At 52.1% G+C, this 19,472-nt stretch overlaps 1 protein-coding gene across 1 annotated transcript in view; it reads left to right on the top strand.

Annotated features, from left to right (window-relative positions):
- ZC3H3 (zinc finger CCCH-type containing 3) overlaps positions 1 to 19,472 on the top strand; it is a 165,263-nt gene that overhangs the window by 103,275 nt on the left and 42,516 nt on the right. Inside the window, exon 5 of the mRNA XM_086741364.1 lies at positions 6,582 to 6,775. Coding sequence (XP_086597490.1) covers positions 6,582 to 6,775 — 194 coding nt within the window. The remainder of the gene's footprint in view (positions 1 to 6,581; positions 6,776 to 19,472) is intronic.

The following is a 19,472-nucleotide window of genomic DNA, read 5'->3' as shown; positions in this document are numbered from 1 at the left end:
GCAGCTCTGTGTTTGGCGACAGGAAAGAGAAGAAGAAAAATGACTCGCTCAGTGTGAACTTCTATGAAGCACCAACGCAAATCGCCAGAGTCGGGCAAAGTTGCTGCTGCTGCTTCAAGGGAGGCAAGGGAAGAGCCAAGATCTCAACGTACCGAGTGTTTTATCAGCCCAGGACCTCCACCCGTGACGTTTTTAGCGCAAGACACTGTGATTTTCCCATGGCACTCGACCCTGACGTTGGCGTTGGACCTCCGACGGCTACGACGCTGTTTTTAAACATTTTTACAGCGTTCCTCTACCCCCTTTTCATTACAGATTTTTCTTCCCGTCCACCTCGGGGATGGGGGAAAGACAACCCTCAACCTTGTGTAGTCAAGGTTATGGCGATAAATTCTGTAGCATTGTCACTTCTATTCGGAGGAAATTGGCTGGCCGCTTTCGGGCTGAAGGGAAGATAATTTGCTGTAGTATTTCAAATGGATTAGAAATGGATTTGAAGGGAAAGTTCATGCCTCCCATTACAAAGGCTAGAAAGAAGACTATCTTAAGGCGCTGTTCACACTCTGGCCTTCATTATCCACACTTAATACCTTTCCTATTTTCCAGCGTTAATGAAATTTCCTGCCAGAGCGGGCCTTCTGGACGGACGGGAGGACTCTTTAGATCCACGGGCTCGTGCGGCAGAAAGGGAATTACAAGCCCCTTGTGTCGAGGGGCCGACGTATTCTTCGGGTCCTTGGCCCAGCTATTATCTCATTAATTTTATCCTCTTTTCTCAATACAGTTCATTTCCAAAGGCCATCCTTTCCATTAGGGTAACAATTCAACGGAGAGCTGTGACACCGCCGCCGATGAAAAGCGACGGGGCATTTGGCGCGGCTCCGGGCTCTCCGTTACGGCCGTCCTTCCCCTCACCCGCCTCACACCGGTGGCTTTTCCCTGCGGCTGCCGGGTCGGATGTCGCTAACGGGGAGGAGGACACACGCCGGTGGTTGTGTTGGGGCTACGCAACCGCTTGGAAGCAACAGCTCGGCTTAAGAGGAAAAGAGAAGGTGATTTTTTGGTGTAAAACAAGTTTACCTTCAATTTTGAATCTCTTGTGGGTCCTATATTATATATAACTATAATAAATATTCCAATTAAAATAATAAATAATAAATATCATGAATATTCTAATAAGTAATGCCCCATAAAATAACGGAGGTGGCCAAAACTGAACCCGGCGTGTGTGTTCAGCTGCTGAAATCTCCCGCGAAGCATCGCCGGTGTTTGCCGGTGAGCGGCATCTCCTCTCCCATTGCGTTCGTATTGGGGCCCCCCGTGATGGCATGAACACCTATGGCCGAGGGGTCCCACCGGCCCTAGGTTGAATCTCCGTCTGCAAAATTGGACCTCCAGTTTCTGCAGAGCAACGGGTGGAGGAGGCGACCTCCGAGGCGACTTTTTAGATGGGAGGGTTTCCAGATGAAGAGCTGGGCTGGTGCGGAGCCTCCGTGGAGGCTGAAGGTGCTGGAGACATCATGCTCGGACACTTCCGTCTCCCAGAAGATGGAAACGGAAATGGTCAACCTCCTGGTTGAGGCATCAGTCTGGTGACACTTGAGGCTTTGGCAGCCTGAGCAGATGTTCTGCAGACGCTTTGCTTGGAGGCCACCTAAATGGTCATTTTTCTACCTCAAAAATGCAACCACTACGAATTGAAGGAGGTTCAGCCCCACTCCCTTTGTGGGTTGAGATGTTTTTTGATGCCCTCTGCCAAAATCCTTGACAAATCCCAACAGGAACATCCCAAACAGGAGATAGGATGCCCATGATCCTATGCATTTGAGGCTCGACCATCCCTAAGGACTGCTGGAGAGGAGACGGTGCCACCGCACACATCGCTGCTCCGTTCCTCTTATACTGACTTTTTCTTTTTTTTTTATTAATATTGCTTTAGAAAAGTAGAAAATGGTTTATAATCCGCGGCTGTTGCTGTTTGCTCGGCAGCTCACATGCCCGGGGTCAGATGCCACCGAGCAATAACTCTTGATAAATGGTGACTTCGGAACAAGGAGCGTCAGAGTGTGCGACCGCTTCAGGGGGTTGAGTGAGTGCGGCAACACGGGAAAATAAATGTCCTGAGGATTCGGGATATTCACCCAGCCGAGCTCTTAAACTGCTGATGAAACCAGCGCCGTTTAGGCTCAGCCAATGTGAGCCCTCAGGACTGCGCCCAACTTGGGTTTTGTTGGGTTTTGTTGATATTACGGCCATAAAAAGGTTTTTTTCCCCTCTGTATTTTTTATTTTGCATCCCCGTTGATCTTTTTCTGAGGAAGAGTGCTGAGGATAGGAGTGGTTCTCTACGTCTTCATTCGAGGCAGAAAACCTCTAAGCTGGGAAGCTAGCGATGGATGCTCAGCGACATCTGCCCGTGTCTGGAGGGACGGGGAGGATTTGGGGTGTGCCGACGTGAAAATTTGCGTGAGCGAGAACTGAAATCCATGGAAAAGCTTCTTGTTGGGAGCGTGCTGTTGGTATAGCTTTGGTGAGCCGTGGTTTTTAGGGTTGAGATATCTCAAGATAGGAGGCCCTGATATTATTTTGTATTTCTCCGCTCTGGTGAGACCCCACCTGCAGCGCTGTGTCCAGCTCTGGAGCCCCCAACATCAGGAGGACATGGACCAGTTGGAGAGGGTGCAGAGGAGGCCAGGCAGATGCTGAGAGGGCTGGAGCAGCTCTGCTGTGAGGCCAGGCTGAGAGAGCTGGGGCTGTTGAGCCTGGAGAAGAGGAGGCTCCGGGGAGAGCTGAGAGCGGCTCCCAGTGCCCAAAGGGGGCTGCAGGAAAGGTGGGGAGAGACTCTTCAGCAGGGCCTGCTGTGACAGGACGAGGGGTGATGGTTCCAAAACAGAGGGAGGCAGATTCAGATTGGATATTAGGAATAATTTTTTTTTATGGTGAGAGTGGTGGAGCACTGTCCCAGGTTGCCCAGAGAGGCGGTGGATGCCCCATCCCTGGAAACATTCCAGGCCAGGTTGGCTGGGGCTGTGAGCAACCTGATGTGGTTGGAGATGTCCCTGCTCCTGGCAGGGGGGTTGGACTGGGTGGGCTTTGAAGGTCCCTTCCCACCCAAACCATTCCATGACTCTATGATTTATATATGTATAGATGTGAGGAGATACAGATTTATGTGAGAATATAATATATATTTTTGAATATATAGAAATGTATAGTCTCTATGTATTGAAATATATATGAATTGCAGATAAAATGTATAGATATATAGATCCAGGTAGAGATGGGCATAGATACAGAGATCTGTATGGCACGCGTATGGATGCAGGCAGAGGTATCTGTCCCGTGTGTCTGTAGGGCCACCGTCTATGGATAATATATATTTCAGTATATATTGAATATATCGTGATATAGATATTATATATTTATATATATTGGTCTATATAGGTATAACTATATATAATCTCTAAAAATGTATATAAAAAGTTATATTTAGGTATTTTCTAGATAGTTTTATGTATAACTTATGTCAGTTATGTGTCTATATATATCTATGCATTGTATATATTATGATATATTATTAAATGTATATATCCCTAGATATCTCTCTCTACCTCTCTGTTTTTTTGGATATATATTCACATGTGTGTATGTCTGTGCGTGTGTGTATATAGACGGATCCGAAGCTTTGGCTTTGGGGCAGCAACAAGGTTCCGCTCCCAGCGGAGTCGGGGCTTTGGGTGCCCTCCCCTCCTCAGGGTGGGCGAGGGCGGGGGGTTTCCCCCACTCACACACACATATAGAAATCTATAAATACTCTCCGGGCCTCCTGTCTATCAATTCTCTCTAGATATTATTGAATATGATTCAGTAAATGTGTTCAATAATATCTAAAGATAATTGATAGGTGATAATATATAGATATTTACAGATAAGTTTCTATATATTATTATATATAATTATAGATTATATATTTCAATATAGGTGTACAATATCTGTTCAATAATATATATCTCTATATATATATTATCTACAGATTATATATCTAGAATATTTGGAATTATATATTCAATAATATTGATATATTTTTATATAAATACATTTAAAATGGCTGGGATAGGTCTTGTTGTGGTGCTGCGGTGGTGCTTTGCTGGATTGCGATGCCTTTATTGGAATCATGGAATGGTTTGGGTTGGAAGGGACCTTCAAAGGCCACCCAGTCCAACCCCCCTGCCAGGAGCAGGACATCTCCAACCACATCAGGTTGCTCACAGCCCCGGCCAACCTGGCCTGGAATGTTTCCAGGGATGGGGCATCCACCGCCTCTCTGGGCAACCTGGGCCACTGTTCCACCACCCTCAGTGGAAAAAATGTATTGTATCTAGTCTTAATCTCCCCTCTTTTAGTTTGAAACCGTTGCCTCTTGTCCTATCACAACAGGCCCTGCTAAAAATTCTGTTCCCATCTTTCTCATCAGCCCCCTTTAAAAACTGGAAGGCCTCTATAAGGTCTTCCTGGTGCCTTCTCTTCTCCACATTGAAAAAACCCAGCTCTCTCAGCCTTTCTTCATACCAGAGATGCTCCAGCCCTCTGACCATTTTTGTGGCCTCCTCTGGCCCTGCTCCAACTGATCCATGTCTGTCTTGTGCTGGGGACCCCACAGCTGGACGCAGTACTCCAGGTGGGGTCTCACCAGAGCGGAGCAGAGGGGCAGAATCCCCTCCCTCGCCCTGCTGCCCACACTCCTCTTGATGCAGCCCAGGATGCCGTTGGCTTTCTGGGCTGTGAGGGCGCTTTGCCGGCTCATGTTGAGCTTCTCACCCACCAGCACTCCCAAGTCCTTCTCCTCAGGGCTGCTCTACATCCATTCCCCGCCCAGCCTGGATTTGTGCCTGGGATTGCCACGACTCAGGTGCAGGACCTTGCCCTTGGCCTGGTTGAACTTCATGAGGTTGGCACGGGCCCACCTCTCCAGCCTGTCCAGGTCCCTCTGGGTGGCATCCCTCCCTTCCAGCATGTCGACGGCACCACACAACTTGGTGTCATTGGCGAACTTGCTGAGGGTGCACTCTATCCCACTGTCCATGTCGCCGACAAAGATGTTGAACAGGACCGGGCCCAACACGGACCCCTGAGGGACACCACTCGTCACCGGTCTCCACTTGGACGTTGTGCGGTTGAACCTGATTTTGTTAAAATTACGACTTGATGCTCCTCTCCAGCGCAGTTTCATGAGGACCAAGCCCTGGGGAAACTGGAAGCGGGGCACCAGCTTCTTTATGCAATCCCCATCCCCTCAGCAATTCTCCGAGCTCGGTAGCCAGTGGCAACGGCCCGACGAAATGAATAGGCTGTCACGCTAAGCGCTAAGAAATGGAACTCTTCCATTGTGCCATTCCCTTTTTCTTTGCAGCACATGTTCATTTGAAGGTAATGCTCTCCGGGGTTTGCATTCTGCTGATAGGATAGCGGGATCTTAATTTACAGATATTCTCCCGTAATGCGCGGTTTATATACGTTCCGCTAATAGCATTACGAGCGTAGTTTGGGCTAATACAAAATTAGAGCTCTAATTTGCATAAACAAATTACTGTTTGGATTAGCGCTAAATGGGGAAGGCGACTGATATCGGAGGAGATTTGATTTGGCTGCAACGGCTCTGTTTGTATAACGGCGTGTGTACGGAAATGAGCTGGGTGGCTCCGCGTGGCTTGGGAGGGAGGTGGGATGGTGCAGCAGATGCTGACTTGTGAACCGGAGGTGTTTTTGGTGGCAGCTGAGCCCCTCCGGGACATATTTGTCCCCAAAGTGTCACTTCAGACCTTACTGATCCTTCAGAACAACCTCACGGGCAGCGCTAACGGGATTGCAGGTCATAGAGTCATAGAATCATGGAATGGTTTGGGTGGGAAGGGACCTTCAAAGCCCATCCAGTCCAACGCCCTGCAAGGAGCAGGGACATCTCCAACCACATCACGTTGCTCAGAGCTGCATCCAACCTGGCCTGGAATGTTTCCAGGGATGGGGCATCCACCGCCTCTCTGGGCAACCTGGGACAGTGCTCCACCACCCTCAGTGGAAAAAAATGTCTTCCTTATATCCGGTCTAATAATAATGATGCTAGAAATATCAAAGCTTGTAGAGCTCCATAAAGCTTGACTAAGCTCATGGGAGGTCCCACCTTGCTGATTCCCTTGTGGCATTGCATCCACATTGCGAGGCATTGAGGTTGATGGCAAATATCTGAGGAGTCTGGAGACAAACGCCTTTGGTGTATCCTAGCAGTTGGGTGGGGACCCATGGTGCATGGTCTCATCTCTGGTGGCCTTGCCGTGGGTCAGCTAAGGGAAAGAAATGGCTTTGTGTTGCATGAGGGAAGTGATAGCAGGGGAGAGCCCGTGAAGGTTGATTTTTTACGTGTAAATCACAGCGAATCAGAGCTTCTCCTCTGTCTACAGCAAGAGCATCCGTGGTTCTTCCCTGCGCCGTTTCCATCCTCAAACCGAGAGTTTGCTCACAAAGCAGCAGTTCCTTGTGATACCTTCGCTGGTTTGGGCTTACCTTGACTTTATAATTTCCTTGCAGATCCTCGCTCTTAAACCAAACGCGCCCGTCGCCTCAGGGCGGCAAATCCCAGCACGTGCAGCAGAGATGGAGGAGCAAAGGCTATCGTTGCATCGGCGGGGTGATGTACCGAGTGTCGGCGAATAAACTCTCCAAGACTTCCAGCACCCCTGGCCGGGGCAGAGACCTGAGCACCAAGAGCCCCGGCAGAGCAGGTGAGCAGCAAGAATTTGTCCTGGTCTGCGTATGGAATCGGTTGGTGTCCCAGCTTCGATGTTAAAGTCAACTTTTGCCTGGCTGTCGTAGTTTAGCCCCGCTTGGGACTAAGATTAAAACCAAAGCAGGAGAATGAGACGGAGAACAAGATAACCTCCCCCCACCCCTCCCTCTTCCCAAGCTTAACATTATCTCTGACACCTTCCCCCCCGAGCGGCATAGGGGGGGAGGAGGGAATGGGGGTCGCGGTCAGTTCATCATACGTTGTTTTACGCCGCTGCTTCATGGTCGGATTAAGAACTCCTCGCATTCCTCCCCTGCTCCAGCGTGGGGTCCCACCCCTACGCCACAGTCCTTTGTGAAACTGCTCCGGCGTGGGTCATCTCTTCCACGGGGTGCAGTCCCTCCAGAACGGCTGCCCCCGCGGGCCCTCCACGGGCCACAGCCTCCTTCAGGCGTCCACCTCCCCCGATGTGGGGTTCTCCACGGGCTGCAGGGGGATCTCTGCTCCTCTGTGGACCTCCATGGGCTGCAGGGGCACAGCCGGCCTCACCATGGGCTGCACCACGGGCTGCAGGGAGATCTTGGCCACTCAGCGTTACTCCTTCTCCTCCTTCTGAACTGACCTTGGCGTCTGCAGCCGTTCCTCTCACAAGAAATTCTTCACAACAGGCTGGCAGACGCCTCTCAGGGTCTCTTCATATCTCATCTCCTCTCACTTCTTGCAGCCGGGCCGGGCCGAGTTGGGCCCAGTCGGCCCCGGCGGGAGGCCAGAGGGTGAGGCCTGCAAGGCCCACAAGGCTTGCGCCTCCCCCTCTCTGCTCCCGCTCAGCTGCTTCACATCTGCACTTCTCTTTTTTCTGTTTTCCCCTTCTTAAATACGTTATCGCAGAGGCGTTATCAGGGAACATTCTGCTACCAATCGGCTCGGCCTTGGCCAGCAGCGAGTCTGCCCTAGGCCCGGCCGAGTCCACCGGACAAAGGGGAAACAACTTCTAGAAGCTTCTTGCAGAAGCTGCCCCCACAGCCCCCCGTCATTAAATAAAACCAAGACACAAGCCCGCATGTTGCCACTCATCCTCTGGCCTTGCACGAGCCCAGACGCAAAGGTGACGGGCATCCCATCATTGCCAAAGCGCGTCCCCCAGCTCTTCTTGCTTTACAGTAGCACTGAAGGGAAAATAATGTAGAAGAAATGAAAAATTTAAGGAAATTGAGGGGTTTTTTCTTAACTCGGGCTTAGTCCAAGCTTGTAGAGCCACGCTGTTAAACTTGTTTCTTTTTCTAACCTGAGCAAAACCGTGCATGGCTTCAAACGGCACCGCAAGGTTGAATGTCTTTGAGACGCTCGTGAAATTATATTCAATATTGACCTGAGAAAGCCGGGAGCATCATTCTGCGGATAGCTATGGAACAGGCATTCCGACACAGGATTTACATTTAGCTTCCATTAAATTTGTGTTTTAGCTCCTCTTGTACTCGATACCTCAAGCGTGGCTCTTAGGCAAGACCAGATTTTTAACTGTGCTTAAAGTATTTTTTTTTTTGAGTTTCTACTTGGAGGCAAGAATTTTTGCTCCGTAACTGTTTTATTTGGGATAGTTAAGCTGGGAAAGGCAAAGCTGCTGGCTTTGTGCCGTTGTTTTCTTTTGCTGAAGGGTGCAGAGACAAGGATGTTCATGGGTGATGCTATAAATGAGGCAATTTAATGCCAAAATAATTTTACATACGGTGGGAAAGTGGATGAAGAGAGGCAGTGTCCTTCAGAGGTGTAGCCTCTGAAACTGCCTGCACCCCGATTTTTGTGTTACGGGGCGTCCTGGCTCGTTTTAAACCCACAAAGAACAGGGATTAGGGAGGGAAGGAGCTTTGTGCAGGTGCAAAAATCCCATCAGCGGGAGAGCTGAGCAGCTCCGGGAAGTCTGAAGTGAGGAAAATGAGGAGCAAACAGCAAAATCTCAATAAAGAGTAAATAACTCCCCCAACGCTGACACGCAGCTGCTAAGTGGTGTTGGAGAGAAAATGGAGAGAGGAAAATGGGGGGCAGGCAGAAGAAGGGCGGACGGTGAGGATAAATTGTTGCTGCACGACGTCGCTGGCAGGGAGGAGGGCAGGGATGAAGCTTAAACCACGGATGAGCTGCACCCGGGGCTGGGAGATGAAGACACCTACAGACGATGAGAGAGATGAGGACGTCATGGGGGCCAAGGGGGCGTGGAGCCGATGGAGCACCGCTTCCAGGTCGTCTCCCTTCTGAGAGCATGAAAGCGATGCTCGGAAGCGGTTTGGGGACGGTTTATCGGTGTTTCTGCAGCTCAGCTCTGCCCAGGACGGATTTTTCGGTGGCTGACCATCTTGCGGCGTCCTCCTCGCTGCTGGCTCTGCCCAGAGGTACGTGCACGCTGGTGAACGTGCGTCCGTCTGGCTTGTTTTGAAGTCCGCCATCCCGCCGGCGAGCTGTTAAATCCTTGCCTTTGGTGCTGCGTCTGGAGGAGGATGGGCAAGGATCAGCCTTCGGAGGCGTGGAAGAAGAAACCGTAAAGCGAGCTCAGGGGTTTGCAGACCAAGCAAATCCCGGTGTCAGTGATGTCGGATTTTTTTCAAGAGCTTTGCTAACGCTGGTGGGATTTTCCAAAGTGGAAATCGAGGTAATCAGCTGCGTAAAACCAGCTCGAGGGTGGTTCTGCCATAAGCACCATCCCTGGACGTTGAAGCTGTCACCGAAAGCAGCGAACATCTTGCGGGAGTGCAAGACAAGGGGTGAAACTCCCAAGTCGTGGCCAGCGAAGATGTTAGATGGAGCTGGTCTGGTTTTGGGGCCAGGTTTTGGAACAGAGTTGGACCACTGGGAAGGTTCTAGAGGAGAAGTAACAGCTGGAAGGACTGGAGAAGTGGAGGACCTGGGTCTGTGTGAGGTGAAGAGGGGAAGCTGGAGGAGCTGCAGGTCCCCAGGTTGATGAAGAGCTGCCAAGCAAAGGAAGGATGTCTCCTCCAAGGCTGGGGGGAGCAGCCAAAAACCAAGGGGCTTAAACTGTGGCAAGAAGGGTCCAGGGAGAGCTTTCGGGGGGTGATGGTGGTGAAGTGCTGGAGTAGGTTGGGTTGACTCTGAAGTTCCATTACTGGGATTCTTTAAGGAACAGGTTCCGTGAACGTCTGTGTGGGGAGGACACAGGTGGAGCAGGTCCTGCCTTGCGGCAAGGTGGTGGCCTTGACTCAAGCTGCTGCCTAATTCCCGTCCATGCGTTGATGGCTTTAACTGGGAGATGGTGGGAAGATCTAAGTGCCCACCACGGCGCTTAAATCACTGCTGCTGTTTGGAGCACCAGCGTTTCCAAGGCAGCCTTTCCCAAGCCCAGATCTTCCACGTATTTAAAAGGCTTGGTCCAGGCTTTATTTTTTTTTTAATTTTTTTTTATTTATCTGGGTGCAACAAAGTCTCTAAATTTGTCTAGCCGCTGGGAAATAGCAAAGTGATGCGTAGGCAACTCAGCAAAGGCTGGTGGATTCAGCCTGTCCATGAATATCCACCTCTGGGCTGGGACCAAGCGGACAAACGCCGGCCTAGACCGCAAGTTCTGGGCCGGGGATTGAGCCCAAAGTTTGACGGGAGGATTTTTTGCAAATTCAGGCGTCGACATTGCTCTGGGGGTTTTACTGGGGGGGATTTTTGGATATGGGGAAGGAAGCACTGGATGTTTTTGTAGATGCTTTTCCCCCTTTTTAATCTCGGGTTTAAAATAATGAGGTTTTCATGGAGATGTGCGGCTTTCTTAGGGTCAGCAGGTCGGACCTGCTGGCAGGCGCCGAGGAGGGAGCTGCGCCCCGTCGTGGCTGTGTCGAAGGTGATGGGGCGCGGAGGAGATGCGATGCTCTCGCATCTTTCCTTCCCCACTGGTACCACGTCCTTTAGTGAGGTCTTGTTTGGAGAAACATCTTTAATTCATCCTGTTTTGGGACAGAAAGTCCCCTCCAGGGTTATTTTCTATAAAATACAACCCCCCTTTTTTTTTTTTTTAATGATATTTCTTATTTTCCCGTAATCTCCTTCCCCTTGCCACGCGGCGCAGTGGGTTTGTCACCGTAGAGCCCTGGGAACTGGTGTGTGTCTGTATTTCCGTGTCATCTTTCACCTCTCACCGCAATTCATCCTCCTTCGCGAGGATGGATTCAGCAGATACCGGAGTCTCTCGCTTCACGCGAACCAGGGCTGCTGGGGCGGAAGATTTGTGCGCGGTCGTCGGGGACGAGCTTTTGCACGTTTCCCGAACGCTCTGTTTTCAACGCTTGACAAAGTTTATTTAAAAGATTTAAAAAACCAGCTTTTCCTTTCCCTTCCAGTGCCTTGCACTGCGCGTTTGGGGTGGCAGAGAGACGGGAAACGCTCCTGACTGTTTAATAGCTCGGCGTTACTTACGGTGGATTATAATTCTGCTCTTTGCCTGGATTTATTGGGTTGCGATGTTGTCTCTTCGTGGCCCCACTACAATAAGAAACGCGATGCCGGTTGCTGCGCCTGATCCATCAGCGCTGTCGTACCGTCCCCGCCCGGCGAGTGGGATGGGCAATCGTTTTGATACTGGGGATGAATTAAAATTTGGTCCTGGGGACGCACCTCCCGCAGCCCTCTGCTGTGTCGGGGTCGATCCGACCAGGAGCGATAAAGCAACTCATTCATCTCAAAGCAAGGGGAACAGCACGGGTTTTGCCGTGGCTCGTCTGCAACCTGCTTTGTAATCAGCAGTGCGACGTGGGGGACACCTGGCTTGGGGACAGGGAAAACATGAGCCGGCGAAGCGCCCTTGCGGCCCAGAAACCAACGGCATCCTGGGCGGCATCCCCAGCAGCGTGGGCAGTGGGCGAGGGAGGGGATTCTGCCCCTCTGCTCCGCTCTGGTGAGACCCCACCTGCAGTGCTGCGTCCAGCTCTGGAGCCCCCAACATCAGAAGGACGTGGAGCTGCTGGAGAGGGTGCAGAGGAGGCCACGCAGATGCTGAGAGGGCTGGAGCAGCTCTGCTGTGAGGCCAGGCTGAGAGAGCTGGGGCTGTTGAGCCTGGAGAAGAGGAGGCTCCGGGGAGAGCTGAGAGCGGCTCCCAGTGCCCAAAGGGGGCTGCAGGAAAGGTGGGGAGAGACTCTTCAGCAGGGCCTGCTGTGACAGGACGAGGTGTGATGGTTCCAAAACAGAGGGAGGCAGATTCAGATCAGATATTAGGAAAAAAATTTTTCCTTTGAGGGTGGTGGAGCACTGTCCCAGGTTGCCCAGCGAGGCGGTGGATGCCCCATCCCTGGAAACATTCCAGGCCAGGTTGGCCGGGGCTGTGAGCAACCTGATGTGGTTGGAGATGTCCCTGCTCCTGGCAGGGGGGTTGGACTGGATGGGCTTTGAAGGTCCCTTCCAACCCAAACCATTCTATGAAACCATTGCGAACCCAGGAAGAGTTTCTGAAGGTGTTTTCAGCATGAAGAAGCAACCTGGAGTGACCGGTGCTTTTGCTCCATTCAGCTGCTGAGAACTGTGCTCTCATCACACGTGTGACTCTCCTCCCACAGCACTTGCTGTGCGTTCTGTGCTTGTGTCCCAAAGACTGAAGATTAAATACAGAAATAACCAGACTTTTTACCTTCCCGGCTGGCTCGAGAAAGGATGGAAGAGGATCAGAAGCAAAAAAGTCTAGCTGCTCACGCGAGGCATGGACGCTCTCCGTTCGTCCCCGTGCAGGCTGAAGATGCCGTGTCAAACGTGGAAAAGCCCTTTACCCCTGGGGTGGTGTTGGCAGTAATTAATATTTTTGCAAAGATATATTTTGCACTTCGCAGAAAAATAGGCAGCAGGACGATGTGGAAGGCATTTGATACGTTGCAGTTAATTAACCGAGCGTAATAATTGGGTTTCTCCGCTCAAAACGAACCTCTCCTTTGTTTCTTCCTACAGCTGCTAAGGCGTTATTCAGGCACTTGAGGAATTTCCATGAAATTGGGGAAAGAAGCAAAAGGTCCTGGCAATGTGACGTTTCACAAAGAAGTTTGAAAGGGAAAATTAAAAAAAAAAACAAACCCCACCGCCCTGTACGAGATTGAAAGCAGCAGAAACCAAATTGGGGTTTGACATGGTCCGGGAAACAGCCCTGACCCCAATCTCGGCACGAGCCGCCGCCGCCGTGGCGAGAGGTATTGCACGCTGTGAGGTGGGGCTAGCTCCAGCGTCCAGGCTGCTTTCCATGGGCAGATCTTCATCTACACGACTTCCTCATCCTCAGCTGAGGTTTTACCTCCTGGGAAGCTTGCAGGAGCTCCAGTGGGACGAAGAGCTGGTGGCTTTGGGGACACTCTAGCGTGGCTAGGCTTCACCCGCCGGGGGATGCTCATGGGTGGCAGCCAGCCCCTCAAGGAACAAGACTTTATTTATTGGTGGTTTGCAATGTTTCTCCACAACCGTAGGACCCAGCTGCCTTGGAGATACCCTTGTTCTCCAACGCTTGCTGAGCTCTCAAAGGTGGAGGTTTGAGAACTGTAGAATCACAGAAGGGTTTGGGTTGGAAGAGACCTTCCAAGCCCATCCAGTTCAAGCCCCCTGCCAGGAGCAGGGACATCTCCAACCAGATCAGGTTGCTCAGAGCCCCAGCCAACCTGGCCTTGAACGTTTCCAGGGATGGGGCATCCACCACCTCTCTGGGCAACCAGTTCCATGGGCAGGGACATCTTCCACTAGACCAAGTGGCCTAAAGCCCCATCCAGCGTGCCCTTGAACGCTTCCAGGGATGGAGTCATCGTTGTTAGAGCAGCTCATCTGGTGTGAAAGAGAACCTCAAGCTGCTGTACCTTGTTTGCCCATCATGGCCTCAACGTTCCTGCCTTCTTTCTGCAAAACACCTTGAATGTGATGGGGCCAAGTGGTGTAGGGGTAAGGAAGAAGCTGGTGCAGGAGAGGCCAACCCAATGCGTCAAAGTGTGAGAACAGCAAAAACTGGAGTGTTCCTTTCCTCAGGTTTTAGTTGGGTTTCGTGTCACTTGTGCCAGGGCCCACTTGTGCTCAGCCCCTTTGAGCTGAATTCCTTGGTTTTGGGATTGCTCAGTCCCTCACCTCCTCACGCTCAACCCTGTGATTTTGGGAGTGCTCAATCCCTTACTCCTCTTGAGTTCAATCCCTTGGCCCCTTTGAGCTCAGTCCATTGACTTTTGGGTTACTCAATCATTTAACTCTTTTGAGGTTGATCCCTTGGCCCCTTCCGAGCTCAATCCCTTATCTTTGGGATTACTCAATCCCTTACTCCTTTTGAGCTTAATCCCTTGACCCCTTTTCAGCTCAGTCTGTTGTCTTTGGGTTTACTGAGTCCCTCAGACCCTTCAGTCTCAATGCATTGGCTTTGGGATTGCTCAATCCCTTGACCTCTCCAATCTCAGTCCCTGGCTTTGGGATTACTCAATCTCTTACCCCTTTTGAGCTAAATTCCTTGGCCCCTTCACACTCAATCCCATGGTTTTGGGGTTGCTCAATCCCCTACTCCTCTTGAGGTCAATCCCTTGACCCATTTTGAGCTCAGTCTCTTGTCTTTGGGATTGCTCAGTCCCTCAGACCCTTCAATCTCAATCCGTTGGCTTTGGGATTGCCCTTCACTTCTTCAGTCTCAGTCCTTCGACTCTTCGGGATTGCTCAATCCCTTACGCCTTTTGACCTCAGTTCTTTGAGCTCGTTTGAGCTCAGTCCCTTCTCTTTGGGATTGCTCAATCCCTTGGTCCCTTCAGTCTCAATCCCTGGGTTTTGGGATTTCTCAAACCCTTACTCCTCCTCAGGTAAATCCCTTGGCCTCTTTGAGCTCAGTCCTTTGATTTTGGGATTGCTCAATCTCTTACCCCTTTTGAGCTCAATCCTTTGGTTTTTGGATCACTCAATCCCTTGGCCCCTTTTCAGCTCAGTCCCTCGACTCTGAGATGGCAGGCGCTGAAAGTCTTGGACCTGGTCTCCTCGAGGAGCACCACTAGATCCCATACTGGTGTAGACCAGAGCTTGTGGAGCTCAGGAGATCCTCCACAGCAGCTGCTCAGGGCTTCTTGCAAGCATCTGCTCATACAACGACATCAAACTTGGAGCGTGCTTCGTTAATTGAGGTCGCTTCGCTAATAAAACACTCGTGACCACCTGACCCAGGGACGTGCATGGTCCTGTTAGGAGCTGGGGTGCAACCAGTGTGCAAAAAGCTCCACTGGTGTGGCAGCTCATCCCTTGTTTTGCTGTTGCCTTCTGGAGAGTGAGGGCTTCTGCTGCCCGGTGAGTGAAATAAATTACCCCCAGCAGCTGCTAGTGCTGATCGTCCGAAACACTGGAACCCGCTTAAATGCATAATAATTAAAGAAATAAATTTCCCTCAGTGCCAGCCTCAAAACTTTTTGTTCAGCAAGAAAGTGAAGGAGAGCCTCACAAAATGAATCGCTCGGCTGTTTCCGAAGGAGGCTGCCCGCGCCGCAGCGGGCGAAGTGGGGTTGTGGTGGGACCTGTTAAAGGAGCCGGCGTGGGTACATGGAGCCTTTTCCTGGGTGCCAAGGTCACATTGAAACGGGCTGAGGAGAAGCGAGTGTGGCTAACGGCAAAATCCCTTCACTTGATGAGCAGAAAATATCGGGAAGCTGGAATGACCTTGCTATGGTCATCCCGGAGTCAGAGGATTGGATGGTGGAGCTGATTGTCTACCGACCGCAGGCACTTGGGCAAAGCCCTGGGTGTTTCCCTCTCTGTGTAAGATTTCATAGAATCACAAGATGGTTTGGGTTGGAAGGGACCTTCAAAGCCCACCCAGTCCAACCCCCCTGCAAGGAGCAGGGACATCTCCAACCAGATCAGGTTGCTCACAGCCCCGGCCAACCTGGCCTGGAATGTTTCCAGGGATGGGGCATCCACCACCTCTCTGGGCAACCTGGGACAGTGACCCACCACCCTCAGTGCAAGAAATTTCTTCCTCATATCTGATCTGAATCTGCCTCCCTCTATTTTGAAACCATCACCCCTCGTCCTGTCCCAGCAGGCCCTGCTGAAGAGTCTCTCCCCACCTTTCCTGCAGCCCCCTTTGGGCACTGGGAGCCGCTCTCAGCTCTCCCCGGAGCCTCCTCTTCTCCAGGCTCAACAGCCCCAGCTCTCTCAGCCTGGCCTCACAGCAGAGCTGCTCCAGCCCTCTCAGCATCTGCGTGGCCTCCTCTGCACCCTCTCCACCAGCTCCACGTCCTTCTGATGTTGGGGGCTCCAGAGCTGGACGCAGTGCTGCAGGTGGGGTCTCACCAGAGCGGAGCAGAGGGGCAGAATCCCCTCCCTCCCCCTGCTGCCCACGCTGCTGGGGGTGCAGCCCAGGATGCCGTTGGTTTCTGGGCTGTGAGCGCCCATTGCCGGCTCATGTTGAGCTTCTCATCCACCAGCACCCCCAAGTCCTTCCCCTCAGGGCTGCTCTCCATCCATTCTCCGCCCAGCCTGGATTTGTGCCTGGGATTGCCCCCACCCACAGGCAGAACCTTGCCCTTGGCCTGGTTGAACTTCATGAGGTTGGCAGAGGCCCACCTCTCCAGCCTGTCAAGGTCATCCCTTGGTCCTGGCATACGCTGACTTCTTCCACTTCTCCCTTTTTTTTCGGCTATTTTGGTTTTCTACAGCCTTTCCACCATCTAAAAGATAAATTACTAGGTAAGATGCAGAAACAGACCTTTCCACATGATGAGATCCCGGTCCTTGAGCTGTGCCCTAGGAGCCATAAAGTCCTTCCTAAATAATTAAGCAGGTAATAATTAACCGCGCTCCCTCTGTGCAATATTTGCAGCCGATTCTTAACGCAAAGCAAAATTTCAAGCGTTCTTTCCATGTGTTCCTGGGTTTCTGGGCTGCCAAGGCAAATCCCTGACGACCTTTCCCTGGAGAAGGACCAGGTCGCGGGTGATGGACCCCTCAAGCCCTGAGATATTTTGGGGGTGTGGTGAAAGATCCTGGTTAATGTGTGGGTGTTGGAGGAGAGGTGCAGCACCCAATCCCTTCGTTTTTAACATATTTTGTGGTTGTGGAGACTTTGGCAGGGATAAATTGTGTCCTTTTCCATCAAAAGCTGGAATTTCGAGCAGGAGGCGAAGGCTGCGGAAAACGCCGTGGGACCGCTCGGCTGTGGATTCCTTCGGAGGAGCAAAGGGAAAAAAAAAAAGGAGTGAGGCTGTAGCCCCCGCTATTAATCATAGCTGTAATCATGCATTTAATGAACACGACAGCTCCCGCTCCCTCCGGAGAGACGCGGCGAGTCTCACGCCCGGCTTCGGTACGACAATCACTTCTCGCCGCTCGCGCTTGATAACACCCAGCGCCGGCGGAGCAGCCAGCGTCGGCTTGGGATGATGCATGGAGAGAAACAACCCCGTTTGCACGGGCTGCGTGCTTCCTTACAGATGATGCGCTTCACACCGCCTAAATCATTAAGAAAGGAAGAAAAAAAAAAAAAGTAGGGAGAGAAAACCACCTGTCCCTTATGCAGGGTATAAAATATCAAGCCTGACGCCGCCGCGCTGGGTGCAATCAGTTAAAAATTCCTTAATGTGCAGTTCTTGATGCTCTCCCCAGCAGCTTTTATTTTTTTTCCATCCTTTTTTTCCCCTCCCCGTGTTGTTCCCGGCGCCTTTGAGCGCGCACACGGGAGGAGCTGGCCGTGCCGCTTGGTTGAATCTCTGCGGCCGGGGACTTTTGCCGTATAGAGGCAAGCGTAAATACGGGACGCGCGAGTCGCTCTCCTGACCCGACGGCACCGCCGCGTCCCGACGCTGGTGCTCTTCCCGGTTGTGAGCAACTGGGGAGAAAAACGGGACAGATTTGCGACTGGTATCGTAAAAATGTGTTATTTCTGGACCAAACAGGACTCACAGAGGTCAGGGTCAAGCCCTGGGGGCATCATTTTGGCTTTTGGTTTAATTCAGTTCAGGCTGCAGCGAATTTCAGCTCCTAATTTTTTAATTGAGAATCACAGAATCATGGAATGGTTTGGGTGGGAAGGGACCTTCAAAGCCCATCCAGCCCAACCCCCCTGCCAGGAGCAGGGACATCTCCAACCACATCAGGTTGCTCAGAGCCCCGGACAACCTGGCCTGGAATGTTTCCAGGGATGGGGCATCCACCGCCTCTCTGGGCAACCTGTTCCAGTGCTCCACCACCCTCAAAGGAAAAAATTTTTTCCTAATATCCAATCTGAATCTGCCTCCCTCTATTTTGGAACCATGACCCCTCGTCCTGTCCCAGCAGGCCCTGCTGAAGAGTCTCTCCCCACCTTTCCTGCAGCCCCCTTTGGGCACTGGGAGCCGCTCTCAGCTCTCCCCGGAGCCTCCTCTTCTCCAGGCTCAACAGCCCCAGCTCTCCCAGCCTGGCCTCACAGCAGAGCTGCTCCAGCCCTCTCAGCATCTGCGTGGCCTCCTCTGCACCCTCTCCAGCAGCTCCACGTCCTTCTGATGTTGGGGGCTCCAGAGCTGGACGCAGCGCTGCAGGTGGGGTCTCACCAGAGCGGAGCAGAGGGGCAGAATCCCCTCCCTCGACCTGCTGACCACGCTCATCTTGATGCAGCCCAGGGTGCCGTTGGTTTCTGGGCCGCAAGCGCACATTGCCGGCTCATGTTGAGCTTCTCATCCACCAGCACCCCCAAGTCCTTCTCCTCAGGGCTGCTCTCCATCCATTCCCTGCCCAGCCTGGATTTGTGCCTGGGATTGCCCCCACCCACATGCAGGACCTTGCCCTTGGCCTGGTTGAACTTCATGAGGTTCTCCCAGGCCCACCTCTCCAGCCTGTCAAGGTCCCTCTGGATGGCTCCCTCCCCTCCACCGTGTTGACGGCACCACACAGCTTGCGGAGGGTGCGCTCTATAAATTGTCAGGCTGCTTTAACTAAAAGGATGGCACATGAGCACGAGAGCGTGTTTGTACCCGAGAAGTCCGCTTTTATGCCCGCGTATTAAATATTTAGAGAAATTGTCTGCTGCCCTGGGGAGCCGGCTCCTGGTGTATCCCGTCCTGCTGAGCTTGCTTCAAGGAGCATTACACATAATTGCAAAGGCTCGAGGGATGCTCCATCCCTACGCTAATGGTTGGACTTCAATTTGGGTCTTTTCTCCTTGCGTCGGTTGGGAGGTCAACCTTGCTGGAGAGCGTTGGCCTCTCAACCTGCATCCTCGCTGAGAGATGCTCTGCGGCATCTTCGGAGCGACTCAAAGCTGATGTGCATTTATTTTACCACTGAAAAGGCAGCTCTGCAATGAAGGGAAAGCCAAAAAAACCAAAAAAAAACCCCTTGGTGGGTTAAATTCCAAGTTGACACTCGATGCACTTGCGGCAAGCTGGAGCGTGCTTGCGGCAAACTCAAACGCGCTTGCCGGCGAGTTGCGCGGAGCTCCATCGATGCGTCTGACGGACAGGCGCGCGCCGCCCGTGCCGGCATCGCGCCTGCGCCAACCGCTTGTGGTTGCGGAGGGAACAGATGGGGCTTCGCCGACGCCGGCAGCCCGAGTGACAGCTCGCGCGCGGGGGAGAGCGCGGTGCCGCGCTATCAAATTCCACTCGCTCACTCCCCAACATGCCTGGGCTGGCAGGTGAGTGACTGAGCTGCTCTCGTACCACCTGGGAAGCTGAGATACAGCCTTTTGTTTTCAACTCATTCATTCCGACGCCCGTCAAGGACAATTTAATTACGTGCCTTCACGTCTC

The sequence above is a fragment of the Chlamydotis macqueenii genome, chromosome 2 (genome assembly GCF_036417535.1).
Source record: "Chlamydotis macqueenii isolate bChlMac1 chromosome 2, bChlMac1.mat, whole genome shotgun sequence".
NCBI classification, from domain to species: domain Eukaryota; kingdom Metazoa; phylum Chordata; class Aves; order Otidiformes; family Otididae; genus Chlamydotis; species Chlamydotis macqueenii.
The sequence above is the reverse complement of the archived record's forward strand: the minus strand, read 5'-3'. Positions and strand labels throughout refer to the sequence as shown.